The sequence below is a fragment of the Zootoca vivipara genome, chromosome Z1 (genome assembly GCF_965207765.1).
Source record: "Zootoca vivipara chromosome Z1, rZooViv2.hap1.1, whole genome shotgun sequence".
Lineage (NCBI taxonomy): Eukaryota > Metazoa > Chordata > Lepidosauria > Squamata > Lacertidae > Zootoca > Zootoca vivipara.
In genome coordinates this window covers 1,361,837-1,376,885 of record NC_142583.1, presented here as the reverse complement: position 1 = coordinate 1,376,885, position 15,049 = coordinate 1,361,837, and the positions used below count along the sequence as shown (strand labels likewise).

Genomic DNA, 15,049 nt, shown 5'->3' with positions numbered 1-15,049 from the left:
TGCAGGCTTGGCTTAGGGGCATGTTTCATGTTGTTTGTCCCAAGGGAAAAAAATCTCTAGTTCTGGCCCTGATTCTCTGATGGAGGCCACTATAGCTATTTTGACATATGCAGGCACTACTGGCTTTTCAGAGCGTCTGATTTTGTTCCTTCTCAAGCTGTTCTGGTTTCTAGTGCATTTCTGAGCCCAGTTCAAAGCACTGGTTGTTATATTGAAAGCTCACCATTAACTACTTCAAGAGCTGCTTCCTAATGGGCATGTATTTTGTACATTGAATTAAATTTCCCTTTAAAGATGCTTTGGAAGTTTCTTTGTTCTGCTGAACAGCTAACTATCTTCTGCTCTTTGTTTCCAGCTTAGGAGCAATGAAAATGTTTGCCATTTCACTTGAAGAAAGTGCTCACCAACTAAATAAGCCAGGCAACAAGCAACCTCTGCTACGTTTTATCTGCAAATGGCATAACAGAGGAAATGATGGTTTTCGGGTCCATTTGCAAATGGCAATGGAAATGTCACATTGTGAAACTTCTCGCCCAGTGATATTGATGGGAGAAGGCTCTCTATTAGTATTCCAGGGGCATTCCTTGTGTGCTACCACTTCATTCATATTCACAGTTGCAATGAATGAACACAGCACATCCAAAAGCTACATATTGATCCAAATAGGCTAAGCCGAAGCAAGTGCCATCTACCCATTTCCTTAATTTTTAAGAGAATTAGAAAATACTTGTTATTGCAGCAATTGCTGAGCCTGCAATGTCACAGATCTGCTTCCTGTGGGTATGATTTGAGCCCAGCACAAAAGATTACCAAAAAAAACACGCAAACTGCCTTGCCTCGAGAAATGCAGCCTCCGTGGTCAACAGAATGGGCCTGCTCTCGGTTTTCTTCCCAGAGTTTGTAGCTTTGTCCATTGATCAGACAACACTTTTGCTTTCTGGGGTGTAGGTAATATTGTCAGTAAACACTCCCCCCCCCCAGAAAACCTGCCTCATTTGCACACAGATGATAGGATGGTTGTTGTTTTTTTGCTTCCTCATTTCAATACTCACCATTTGCCAGAACTGAAGTGAGGTTGATAGCAGAGCATAGGGGTGGGGCAAGAGGAGGGAAAGAGGAAGGGGAGACCTGTGAGGTTTGGGGTGTGCTTTCTCCTTCAGAGTAGCAAGTCATTTCACACTCAGCTTCCTTCAACCGCCCAGAGCTGTTTTGCAAGCTGCAAAAGAGAGCATTCCTCTTTTGGCTTCCGTGTGCTTGGCAGCCAGAGCCAACTGGGCTCGTCTCCGTCAAAGTTTTGGTGCTGTGGGGCAAGCCTGCCCAAAGGGGACCTTTCCAGGAGCTCCTCATGACACACCTGCAGTTCAAAGATGCCTTCTGGGTAAGTGCCAACAACTTTATTTTCACCTTCATGGAGATAAAGGAGCAACACTGGCTGGCTGCGTGGTCTGAATTAACCTGGTGCCGCACTGTCACGATTTTGCCTGCAAGTTTGGTTCAGTGCATTAGGAATGTTTTCGGGGCACGTATGCAAACTGGTTACCACAGGAAACTGCGGAAGGGGCTTGTTTAGGACACCTGAATCCACACAATGAAAAGGTAAGGGACTCCTAGGCTAAGCAAGGAAGAGGGTCTACTTATACTACGTACTGTATAGTTAAAAGAGCCACTTATTTCAAATTTTTAATTGCTAAAAAAAGAGAAGGAAATGAACTCTTAATTTTTTAAAAAAATTAAAATTTTGAACGACTAAATTCTTTCTTGGGGATGCTGGCAGAACATGGGTCTAATTTTCATTGCAGTCGACAGCTCATGTTTCTATCTTATGTGGTACTTTTTATGTTAGATATACAACTTTGCTAGTGCAGCTTTTATCCGGGTGGCTAAAAGCTCATGGCACCACACAGAGAGTGTCTTATGCAAAACTCGAATGCTATTATGCAAAGGTTGCCCCACCCTGGTGCTCAGGTGTCACCCTTGAATATCTTGACCATTCCCGGTTGGTGGTTGTTGTTTCTAAAAATAAGGGCATGAAGCACCCTCCTCCATCAGACCAAAGGTCCATCAGATGCAGCCCCCTGTGATGTCCAGTGGTCCAGCCAGATGCCTTAGGAAACCAGCAAATGTGTCATGGAGGAAACAGCCCTCTGCTCCTGTTGCTCGCCAGTACTGGCATTCAGTGATATACTACCTCTGAATCTGAAGGGTAAATCCAGCCCATGGTTCTTCAAGCTTGTGTCCCCAGATGTTGTTGGACTACAACTCCTATTATCCTTCTTCTTCTTCTTTGGCAATCACTTGTAGCTGAGTAAGATTGTCTTCCATAAACACAGTTTTAACAATGCGTCCATAAGTGACTGTGGAGGCCAATTCTGGATCCACATGTCCTTCCACAGTGGGGACATTGGTTTCCAGGCAGGAGTTGATCACAGTGTGGATTTGCCAAGCATGCCTTCCTCTTAGCACGTTTCTCCCTTGCATCCTGAGATCGAGTTTATTCAAAGCCCATAACACCTTTGGTAAAGGCTGTTCTCCAGCTGGAGCACTCACAGGTCAGTGTTTCCCAGTTGTCTGTGTTTATACTACATTTTTAAAGATTTGCCTTGAGACAGTCTTTAAATCTCTTTTGTTGACCACCAGCATTACACTTTCCATTTTTAAGTTTGGAATAGAGTACTGTAGTTGCTTTGGAAGACGATCATCAGGCATCCGCACAACATGACCAGTCCAACGAAGTTGATGTTGAAGAATCATTGCTTCAACACTGGTGATCTTTGCTTCTTCCAGTACACTGATATTAGTTCACCTCTCTTCCCAAGTGATGTGTAAAATTTTTCGGAGACACTGTTGATGGAATCTTTCGAGGAGAAAGCAGATGGTCCTTAAGAGTCGTTTGGAAGCAATCCTGCTTAATGGGATCTTGAAGGGCTTGAGTGTTCATTTTGTGCCTTGGTTTCCTTCCTTGAAGCCTGCGTTGAGGTATAATCTTGATAGCAATCGTGGAGCATATTAGTCGGTGATCTGTCCAGCAGCCACCAGCGTTCGTCATAGCTCTGGTAAGGAGCACATCACGGCGATCTTTAGCACGGACAATAACATAGTCTAAGAGGTGCCAGTGGTTTGACTGAGGATGCCTCCATGAAGTTTAAAATTTATTTTTCAGTCGAAAGAGTGTGTTGGTAATAACAAGGTTGTGTGCTGCACATATCGTCAAAAGTAAGATTCCGTTCTGGTTGCTGTTGCCAACTCCTTTCCCAATAGTGCAGGCCACAGATCAAAATCTCACCCAACTCTTGCATTAAAATCACCCAGGAGGATAATTTTATCTTCCTTAGGTGTCTCTGATAGGACGGTGTCCAGCTGAGAGTAAAACTTTTCTGTCTTCATCGGCATCCAGTGTTGGTGCATAAGCGCTTATAATAGTAGCCCTATTATCCATAACCATTTGGCTAAGCTGGCTGGGGATGATGGGAGCTGTAGTCTGAGAACATCTGGAGACCCAAGTTTGAGAAACACTGATCTAGCCAACATGATGAATGGCCTCTTGTTTCTGGATGTAGGGGGCTTCAGGCTATGTTTCTATTTCATTTTGCCTATGGATTGGCCATCACAGGAGAAGACTTTTGGTTTGCGGGTGTCCCAGAAGCAGGGACATTTTTCAGAATTCTCATTCTGTGCTATCGTGTACAATTAGGAGCTACAGGTCATGCTGTGTGGACGTACCCTGGCAATTTCCCCATCACAGGACTGCCCCAAGACATGTTGTTGTGTCAGAACACCAAGTGGCAAGGCCCTTGCTGCCTTGATAGCACATACAGTAGGGTCCCAAGTGTGGTCATGTCGGGAAATCTCACAATAACTTCTTTCTCTCCCGCACTCTGTTGCAGTAAAAATGCAACATTTGTCACTATTTGCTGCCTTTCCTTTAGATACAACAATGGCTGCCTGAGGCCAACGTGATGTGGTTATTAAAAGTGTCAGACCAGGACCTGGGAGACCAGGGTTCGAATTCTTACCCAGCCATGAAACTCACATGGGTGACCTTGGCTCAGCCACCACCTCTCTGCCTAATTTACACCACAAGGGTTTTTTTCTGGGTTAAAATGTGGTGGTGTGGAGAGATCCATGAACACTGCTATGAGCTCCATGAAAGAAAAGTGGGACATATATGCATTGTTTGTGGGGTCCCACAACTTCCACCAGTACAGAATTCAGCATCCTCTCTAGTCACACCAATGGCTTCTGCCAGGGGGCCTTCTTACCGGGAGCCTCCACCCCTCTTGCTGACCAGCACTTCGCCCAGTGAGAGCAGCAGCAGGGGGTCAGGTGAGGGGAATCAGGAAGTGAGCGGGACGGAGGTGTCAGGGCTCAGCGATGTTGGAGAGCCCCTGCGCTGCCAGGACCAAGAGGTGGAGGGGAGCAGGCAGCCCTTTCCAGCGCCCGAATTAAGGTGTGCCACCAAACGTAAGGTCGGGAGGAGGCGTTTTGGGGTGCCCAAACTCTTGTGCTGGTCTCGTAGCCGGAAACGTCCACTCCCGGATTCTGTGAGTGACTGAGAGGTCATGTTTTCTGCTATCTCTGCATTGTAAATACTATGCACAATAAAACTCTTAAAGACAGAGCGGACTTGGGCGTCTTTACTCAAGAGTAGCCGCAACAACACCCTTACAGCTTCTTACGAAAAAGGCAAATGTGAGATGCTTGGGGAGACTGAGAAAGCAACACCTAGCAGACTGAGAAAAAGCTGGATATTAATGCAGCTAGGTGGTATCCTGGTATACTTTGAATATTTTGCATATTGCATATTGTCATATACATAATCATCAGCAGAGAGAATCAGAAGATCCTCCTTTTCTTTTCTTTTCTTTTCTTTTCTTTCTCTTATTTAGTTTTTTGTTTTTCTTTAATTCTTTTTCTCTCTCAGTTAAGTCTATATCTAAGCTTCATTTTTTGAAGTTTCCTATCTTGGATTGATGAAGATGCTTCTAGGAAGGTGATGGATGATAGAGAGGATCTCCCAGGGTGGGAGGCTGGGGGAAGAGGGGGAAGCTCCCAGGTGAGAGCGGGGAATAAGGGTTAAGATATAATTGTAATAGTGGACCTGGCTTTTATTTTATTTTATTTATTTTAAGTTTTCTTCTTCTCTTCTTTTTATTTTCTTCTTTTGCTTATTCTTGCTTCTGCCCTATGTATCTTCTTTAGATTAGTTTGGCTTTCATTGTATTGTATGTTGAAACCTCTTAATAGAATAATTCTCTTAATAGAATTTTTAAAAAACCAATTAGGTACCGTCCTTTGTATTATAGGATGGTGATCCAGACTGCATTTCTACCCTGCTCAGCTGCCTCACACCTGGGTGAAGACGTCAAACATTCAATCCCCCACATTTACTAACTCTAGAAATTATGGGGGGTGGGATCTGGCACCCAGGAATTATAGGGGAATCTCCCCCCCCCAATTCATAACAGGGACTTTAACCATCATAACTGAAATGAAAATCTGTACTGGCCTGCCTTTCTTGTGCTGCAAATTTGGCTTTGAAAAAAGCTTCTACTAAAAGCAACAGAAACTCCCCCCCCAACAAAACCCAGCTGCTTTACTGTGGTCTTTCTAAAATGCAGGTGCCTGTAATTAAATAAATAAAAACAGGCTTGCCATGTGCAAGAGACACCCTGGACATTCTGTGCACTGCTTCTTATGCTTGGTTGTTTCTGTGCCTGCCCAGCCCCAAGTCAGGTGACTTACGTAGCAAGTGAAAGCATTTGGTAAGAAGGAAATGCCTTTTTTTAAAAAAAAGGCTGCTAAACAGGAAAGCTAAATTTCCACCTTTATGATGATCTATTTTCCGTGCTGTATTCTTTGAACTAGGAAAGTAATCTTTCTGTTTTGGCTGTGGTGGTCTCAGTCTGACTTCTCTGACATCCAGCTGGCAGGGGAAGGGCCTTGGTTCAGAGGTAGAGGATTTATTTTGGAGACAGAAGGTCCCAGATTCATTCCCTGGCATCTCCAGGTAGCTCTGGGAGAGACCCTGAAACCCTAGATGACCACTGCCAGGTCAGTGGAGACCGTGCTATGTTATGTGAACTAGCAGGTCTGTCTTGGTATAGGTGCCTTTCTGTGTTCCTGTATTATGTGGGCCTGTGATGCTACCAAGTCCTTTCAATACCTGCACTGGCTATGGCTCCTGGAGATCACATGATTGATATCCTGTGGAACTCGCTCCCACAGGAGGCAGGATGGCCACCAACATGAATGGACATGTTCATGGAGAAGAGGACTATTAATGGCTACTCAGACAGCAATGCTTCTGAATGCCAGTTGCTGGAAACCACAGGAAGGGAGGGGGCTCCTGGGCTTAAGTCCTGCTTGTGGGTTTCCACGGGGGCATCCGGTTGACCACAGTGAGAACAGGATGCTGAACTAGATGCCCTCCCCCTTCTGGGCCTGATCCAGAAGGCTCTTCTCATGTTCTTATGGGTTAAGGCAGGCATAGGCAAATTCGGCCCTCCAGATGTTTTGAGACTACAATTCCCATCATCCCTGACCACTGGTCCTGTTAGCTAGGGGTGATGGGAGTTGTAGTCCCAAAACATCTGGAGGGCCAAGTTTGTCTAGTCCAGTCAAAGGCAACTATGGGGTGTGGCGCTCATCTCGCTTCAGGCTGAGGAAACCAGGGTTTGTCCACAGACAGCTTTTCCGGGTTATGTGGCCAGCAGGACTAAACCACTTCTGGCACAATGGGACACCTGATGAGCGCCAGAGCGCACAGAAACGTGTTTACCTTCCTGTCCCAGTGCTACCTATTCATCTACTTGCACTTGACATGCTTTCAAACTGCTAGGTTGGCAGGAGCTGGGACAGAGCAATGGGAGCTCGCCACTGTCATGGGAATTCGAACTGCCAACCTTCTGATCGGCAAGCCCAAGTGGCTCAGTGGTTTAGACCACAACACCACCCACTTCCTATATGTTCATATGACCCTGGGCTAATTAGCCCTTTATCTGACTGGTTGCAATGCAGTTTTTCATCTTCCTGTATTCTAAAATCCAGTGTACTGTAATTTCCCTGGGGGGGGGGGAACCTGACAGTGGCTGAGCCCTGTCTTGAATCTGATGATTCAAAGGCAGCCTCAGAAGGGGATGGGCGACGTGGCTGTGACCGTTTGGCACACCAGGGCCAGCAGCACCAGCAGCGGCTCCCTCCAGCAGCCTGTTCCAGAAGCTCAGAGCCCTCGAGGCAGGACACTCCAGGGATGGCGAACACAACTGTAGGTTTGCTTATTCAGTTATTTTTTGGGGGGGGGGGTTGAAAAAAAGATGCTCTGAAAGGCATTTTATGCCATGGTGCAATCCATTTTCTTTTTAAATGTTGGCTGGGAAATATCCACGGTGCTACTCTACCAGTGTGTTGTCATTGTATCTACAGCACAAAACCTGGAAACAGCAGCACAATTCCTACGTATGTTTATTCTGAAGCAGGTCCTATGAATTCCCTGGCGCTTCCTCTCAGGGAAGTGTGCTTAGTACAGGATGGTGGCTGCTGGAGACACAGCCTTGCCTTTGGTGCCCCCTCTGTAGGGATCTTTTCCACAGGGAGACTTGGAGGTGCCCCCCCCCAGATCATTTTTGGAGACAAGTTAGGATGTGTTCCATTTTTTAAAAGAAAGCCTTAAAGGAAGAGTTGCATATGCCTTAGGCAGCTGTTCCCTTCCCCCCCACCCCCCACCAGTTGCTGCTGGACATGTGTGGCATGTCAGACTAGGCTTAGGGAGACCCAGGTTCATATCTCCACTCATCCACACGACATAGGGCCAAACGAGAAGCGACATTAGAAGTGATAGGACATTTAATGGGCATTTTTTTAAAATGTATTTTTATTAAAGATTTTATTGCTTTACAAAAGTATGTGCAATTTTTTTCAAGTAACATTTTTTACAGATTAGTTTCATTTCTTGAGACATTAGTGTTACATTAGGAAGACTAGAGGGGAAGAGGTAGAGGGGGGAATGGTGAGTGGGGGTGGGGTCGGGTGGCAATGTTTCTATTTTACTTAATGTATGTGTGGGGTTTTGTGTCAACGTTGCTTGTGCAGGTTCTCTGCTATTCACTTGAGTTCCTTTGGTGGTGAGAGAGGTTGGCTTTGGCCTAGCGTGTGGTTGTTCATTTGTGATTGGCTGTGGTGAGCTTTGTCTTCATGTGGAGTGGGGTGGGTGGGTGTTTTGGATCAGGTTAGCCATATTGATTCATATGCTGTTGATGGATTCTTGTTGTCTTGTTGGGCTGTGTATGTGATAAAGGGGAGCCATACTGGGGTGAAGGCGTCTTCTTCTATTTGTCCCTGTGTCAGTTTGTTAATTTTTCTAGTAAGGCTGTTTCTCATATGGCTGTTGTCCAGAAGAGTTAGAGTTTGGGGCATTCCCACCACATGTGGAGGTATGTGCCTGTGGAGGTGCACCATCTCCAGCATTTTGGTGAGGTTCCTGGGCATATTAGCGCTAATTTTCTTCTTGTTAGGTACCACCTGTAGATGAGTTTCAGAGTGAGTTCTTTCGTTTTTGTTGATATGGATTTAAAGGGGAGTTTAGACCATATTCTGGTCCACTGAGTGGAGTTAATCTCATAGCCTATGTCATCCTCCCATTGTTTTTTATTGCATCTATGGGGTTCGTGGGATTTTGGAGTAGTATTTTGTATATTTTGTATATTACGGATACCATCCCTTTGCTGTGTCCCTTTGTTGTTAGGAGGAGGTTTTCGAAGGTTGTCAGGGGCGTAGTTGCTGCTGATTTTACTGCTGGATTATTTAAGAGGGTGTGTAATTGGTGGTGTGTTAACCAGGGCATTTGGGTGTCTTCTAGTTTGTCCTGTATTTCTTGCGTTGACAAAGGTTTGTTATTTTTATAGAAGTCTATTAGGCGATAAAAGATTTTTATCTGGAGGTTCTGTGCTGCGTGGTGGTATAATGGGTGGTGCGCCAGGGGAATTAGTGGGGGTGGGGTTGGGGATAGTTTGCCTATTTCTGCTTTCCATGCTTTGAGCATGGTCTGTGTGTACCTGTTAAGCGTTGTGGGAATTTTCCTTAGTTTGTTTGGGAGGAGTGGGCATGCTGTGGTGCAGGTATTTTCATTTGTGTCTCTCTCTAGGTGTGTCCATTGTTTTGTCTCTTTAATTGGCATTTTTTAAAAAAGGAAATAGGCACCATGGGAGGCCCAAGCAAGATTAGGTGGGCAAAGAGGAAGAGTTTCACCTCTTTCCCCACAGTGATCCCAATAAACCCCTTCCTTGCTGCTTTTTGCAAATGGAGGGAATCTCCTGCTGGGGGCAGTGGAAAGGGTTGATCTCCTGCTCCTTTTCAACCATACATCCCATCCCATCCCATCCCATGTTTGTTTGTGTCTTGCAGCAGCTGTTTCTGTATTTTAGACCTGCAAGGTCATGTAAGATTGTCTGGGGAAATTTCCACCCCTGGAAGTGATTATTTGCTTTTGAATCACCCCAGGAACAGGCGTCTTTGCCCCCAACCCCTTCACCTGCAAATGGTGGTTCATGGCGGATGGTGGCTGTGGACGCTCAGGCTTAGTGACCTGGGTCTGCCCTCTCAAGATGGTCTCTGGCCTCTTCAGCAGCCTTAGCTTTTGCAGCTAGAGTCAGCCAGCCACCTCTAAGTCTGGAAAAGGAGACATAATTCCTAAAGACTGACTAATCTAGTTGTTTATGTGGTGAGAATGGTTTTACCTACTGGTAACTGGAATTCAAAATTTCCATTTCCTAGTGTAAAGAATTCACTGTCCATGCTGGGTACGATGCACTTTTACAGCGACTGCTGGATGGGAGGAAGATGTGCAAGGATGTGGAGGACCTCATCAAACAAAGGTAACTGAAAAGGGTAATTAAGGAGGAGCACTGGCTGCCCTGTTGGGGCCCTGGGCGCACCATGGACTAAGATGGAGCAAGCCAATGGACAACCCAACCCAATAGGTTCAAATTGTAAGGAAGGAGATTCCAACTAAACATTAGGAAGAACTTCCCGGTGGTAACCTTCATTCAATGGTGGGATGGACACCCTCAGAAGGGGGTGGACTCTCCTCCACTGCATTGCAGGGGGTGGACTAGATGACCCTTGGATATCTTCCAGCTGTATGGTTGGTAGTAGTGGGCCACTCTGTCCCTCCTGCAGCAGCTCACTTGGTTTCTGGGCTGGCTGCAGAGAGACCTCTTCCTTCCTGGCCAGCTCAGAAGCAGAGCAAATTGCTGGAGGAGGGACAGACTAAGAAGTTCCTCCTCCACTTGCTGTTCCTGGCTGAATAGGGAGTGGGGGGGGGGGGGAGGAAAAATTGCAAACAAGCAAAGACACTGAGCTGGAAAGATCTAGTGTGGGGTAGAGATTAAAAGTGCCAGACTAGGACCTGGGAGGCCAGAGTTCAAATCCCCACTTAGCCAGCAAGAAAACATGCAATATGATCCAGCTCCCCATTAGGTTTTGGGATGAATTCAAGGTGCTAGTCCTGCTGGTGCAAATCTATGGGTGCACCACCTTCTCTGGCAGAGGGCCACAGAGGAACCTCCCTCACAGGGAAGGGAAGAAGGGAAAGAAAATGGGGAAGCGGGGAACCACATATGCTGCCTTGCACTCCTCTGAGTGGGGATGAAATTTGATACCTGTGCTTGCTGAAACAATGCCATCCTTCAAAATGTGCACTTCTTTGAATTTTATAGCACAGTTCTTGGCTGAAGTAGTAAGTCCAGGGGCTACGTGACTGTTATTCAAAAGGAATGTGCAAACATGCATTGTATTAGGTGAGAGGTGCTTGGGGAAAATGTGGCTATTAGGCAAAATTGCAGAGAAATATAAGTATGCATTAGAAAAAATTCACACTAAGATGCTGATTAATTTTCATGAGGACTTGAAAACCCACAACCAGGATTGGAGCACAAGAGCCCTGTCTCCCCTCCTGCGGTTTCCAGCATTGCTGCCTCTACTGTGGAGTCAGAGCAGAGCCATCCTGGCTAGCAGCCGTTGATCGCCTTCTCCTCCATGAACTTGTCCAATCCTCTCTAAAGCCATCCAAGCTGGTGGGCCTCCCTGCCTCCTGGGGAGGGAGTATCAGAGTTTAACTATGTGCTGCATGAAGAAGTCTTTCAGCTGCGCTGAGGTTTCCAACCTTCAGCTTCAGGAAAGCAGTGTGATCTCCCCAGCCAGTGCTCCCTTCCGTCCCACCCACCACCATCTTGTGGCCCCCGTAGGAGCACAGCCCCCGAGAGTAAAATGTACTCTCCCAGTGTCCTGCTACTGAATCATTATACACTCACAAGTGACACAGACCCCTGTCATCTCTCCAGAGCTATTTTAAAACATGTGAGCAAAGTTTTCTTCCTCCTGATGGAAACAGTGGCTTCGCATAGGCGCCAGAGTGGTTAACCTGCTGTGGGTGGAGGCAGAGTGAGAAGCGCAGGTGGGTTTGAATGGCTCTGGGCCCCTGGAACAAATTTGGGGGGTGGCTTACGTGGGTTGTTTAAGGGATGCCTTCCCCATCGTCATTCTAGTTTCTCCCGCCTGGAGCTGTTGGGAGCTGTAATCTAAAATATATGGGAGGCATTAGGTTTGGGGACGTGTTTTTTTTTTGGGGGGGGGTGACCTCCAGGACATGAAGCTGGTCAAATGAGGTGACGCTGTGGGATGGTGAAGGGGTGAGATCAGCCTTCTTAACCTGGTGACCTCCATGTTTTGGACCACAGTTCCCATCAGCCCCAGACAGAATGGCCAATGGCAAGGGATGATGAGAATTGTAGTCCACTGTACAACATCTGGATGGTGCCAGGTTGGAGAAGGTGAGTAGGGATGGGTCATTTTCAGTTTCTCTCAATTTCTCATTTTCGCAGTTAAATTTGATTCAGATTCTACATTATGTCGCCATAGACCTGAAAAAGCATAACAACCACAACCATACAAGTGAAATAAGCAAACCGGTTTAGCTGGCTTGCTCCTCCCCAAGCAGTTACAATTGTGCAGACACTCTCCTCTGACTGCCATGGCATGCAAAACATACACTGATTTTTTGGGTTTCCAAGTTCTAAGTCCAGAGGTAAAAAAAAGAGAGCTGTCACCAGGCAAAGGGGGACATGACAATTACCGTATGTGATGTGGTCTTCAGTGCTGTTTGGGTTTTGCAATTCCTGCTAGCCCTAACAGACACACACACACAACGGACAGTGCAGTTGCTTTTGCTGTTCTGGGCACAAGAAAATAAACAAACAAACAAACAAACAAACAAATGTCAAGTTCTCCCTTTTTTAAAGGGAAATTCCCTTATGCTGAATAGGCTTCCTCGCGAGAAAAGGGAAAACTTGACAGCTATGCTCCCTTGTGGCAGATTTTGTTCCTCCAATAGTTCTAACAAGAAACTGCAATTGTCAGAGAAAAGCAACTCGATCACCATCTAGCACAATCAGTGACTATGGTGTGTCACTTTGCCGTGCAACTGTTGCACAGTGCTCACGTCACAATGCTCATGTCCGCTGCATGTCTTTAACTCTGCAAAGGTGAGCCTTTTGCAGCTGTGCAGCGCAGGTGCCCATGTGGCCTTTTTGGAAAATTCCACCTACTCCTCCCTCCCAGCAGCAGTTCTTAATCACTGCAAGAATCCCATTCTGTTTTGTTTTCATTTATGGGGTGTGCACCTGCCCCTTTCCAATACTGGCTTGCGCCATCTCCCTTTTCTTACTTTGAGGGGCTTGTTTTCAAATGTACCCAAATAGTGACCAGTACAAGGCCTGTCAGGGCAGGAGACCCCAAAATATATGGGAGTTGGTATTCCTTTAGCTTCAAATAATGAAGTTTTTTCTTCTCTTTTTGCAGGGCACAAGCAGAAGAGCGGTACGGGAAGGAGCTGGTTCAAATTGCTCGGAAGGCAGGAGGCCAAACAGAAATCAAGTAAGTCATTTTGAATGTAACATGATAGCAATGACTACAAAGTACCTCTGCTTTAAATTAATAGTGGGTGCCACCTACAATCAGTGGTTACACAAACAAGGTGCAAATTTTGGACAATTATGTGACTTTTTATGCGCCCTCTCAGATTGCATGGAGCCCGGACAGCCCCGTGGTTTTCCCCGGCGCTGAGGGTGATGAAACAGTCATTGAGACGGCTAGAGCGCCGGTGGCGGAAAACTCATTTTGAATCAGACCGGACACGGGCTAGAGCTCAACTTCGAGCCTACCAAGTGGCAATGGTGACGGCGAAGAGGACCTTCTTCACCGTCTCCATCGCATCTGCAGAAAACAGCAGCAGGAGACTCTTCCAGGTGGTTCGCAATTTAGCGGAACCACCTGCTCCATCCGGGCCCAGTATGGGCCACATGATCTCCTGCAATGATTTTGCAAAGTTTTTTGCAGATAAAGTCGCTCAGATTCGGGAAGAGGTAGACTCCACCGTGGGAGCAGGGCCGGGGCGGGGGAGTGCTAGAGTCCTGTCTAGTCAAGCTTTGTGGGATCAATTTCAATCTGTTACCTCCGAGGATGTGGACAGGCTGCTTGGACGAGTGAAACCAACCACCTGTCTCCTTGATCCTTGCCCATCCTGGCTTATAAAAGCTAGCCGGGAAGGGCTGGGCGATGGGCTTCGCGGGTTGGTAAATGCTTCTCTCCATGAGGGAGCCTTCCCAGACCCGCTGAAAGAGGCGGTTATTAAACCGCTTCTTAAAAAACCATCTTTAGATCCGGCCAATATGGCCAACTATCGCCCAGTCTCAAATCTTCCATTCTTGGGCAAGGTGATTGAGCGAGTGGTTGCTGAACAACTCCAGGCACGCCTGGAAGAAGCGGACCATTTGGATCCCTTCCAGTCAGGATTCAGGCCTCATCATGGGACTGAAACTGCCTTGGTCACACTGGTCGATGATCTCCGGCGGGCTAGGGACAAAGGTAAGAGCTGTTTCCTTGTTCTGCTGGATCTCTCAGCGGCTTTTGACACCATCGACCATAACATCCTTCTGGACCGTCTAGAGGGCTTGGGAGCTGGGGGCACTGTTATGCAGTGGTTCCGCTCCTTCCTCCTGGGCCGTGTTCAGAAAGTGGTGGTGGGGGATGAGTGTTCAGACCCCTGGGCTCTCACTTGTGGGGTGCCTCAGGGTTCTGTCCTCTCCCCCATGCTTTTTAACATCTATATGCAGCCGCTGGGAGAGATCATCAGGGGGTTTGGGCTGGGTGTCCATCAGTATGCTGATGATACCCAGCTCTACCTCTCTTTCAAATCAGAACCAGTGAAGGCGGTGAAGGTCCTGTGTGAGTGCTTGGAGGCGGTTGGAGGATGGATGGCGGCTAACAGATTGAGATTGAATCCTGACAAGACAGAAGTATTGTTTGTGGGGGACAGGAGGCGGGCGGGTGTGGAGGACTCCCTGGTCCTGAATGGGGTAACTGTGCCCCTGAAAGACCAGGTGCGCAGCCTGGGAGTCATTTTAGACTCACAGCTGTCCATGGAGGCACAGGTCAACTCTGTGTCCAAGGCAGCTGTTTATCAGCTCCACCTGGTACGCAGGCTGAGTCCCTACCTGCCCACTGACTGTCTCTCCAGAGTGGTGCATGCTCTAGTTATCTCCCGCTTGGACTACTGCAATGCGCTCTACGTGGGGCTACCTTTGAAGGTGACCCGGAAACTACAACTAATCCAGAATGCGGCAGCTAGACTGGTGACTGGGAGCGGCCGCCGAGACCACATAACACCGGTCCTGAAAGACCTACATTGGCTCCCAGTACGTTTCCGAGCACAATTCAAAGTGTTGGTGTTGACCTTTAAAGCCCTAAACGGCCTCGGTCCGGTATACCTGAAGGAGCGTCTCCACCCCCATCGTTCTGCCCGGACACTGAGGTCCAGCTCCGAGGGCCTTCTGGCGGTTCCCTCACTACGAGAAGCCAAGTTACAGGGAACCAGGCAGAGGGCCTTTTCGGTAGTGGCTCCCACCCTGTGGAATGCCCTCCCACTAGAGGTCAAAGAGAACAACAATTACCAGACCTTTAGAAGGCATCTCAAGGCAGCCCTGTTTAGGGAAGCTTT

At 47.3% G+C, this 15,049-nt stretch overlaps 1 protein-coding gene across 4 annotated transcripts in view; it reads left to right on the top strand.

Annotated features, from left to right (window-relative positions):
- The first annotated feature begins 650 nt into the window (after window positions 1-650).
- Window positions 651-15,049, top strand: part of PSTPIP1 (proline-serine-threonine phosphatase interacting protein 1) — a 49,965-nt gene continuing 35,566 nt past the window's right edge. The window contains exons 1-4 of one of the 4 annotated variants that reach the window (XM_088660806.1): window positions 1,175-1,378; window positions 9,769-9,869; window positions 11,733-11,825; window positions 12,853-12,927. In XM_088660806.1, coding sequence (XP_088516932.1) covers window positions 1,346-1,378; window positions 9,769-9,869; window positions 11,733-11,825; window positions 12,853-12,927 — 302 coding nt within the window. In that variant the 5' untranslated portion in view covers window positions 1,175-1,345. Of the gene's footprint in view, window positions 1,379-7,106; window positions 7,265-9,768; window positions 9,870-11,732; window positions 11,826-12,852; window positions 12,928-15,049 lie in introns of those variants that run through there. The other 3 variants (XM_088660807.1, XM_035112177.3, XM_035112178.3) reach the window with 3 other exon arrangements.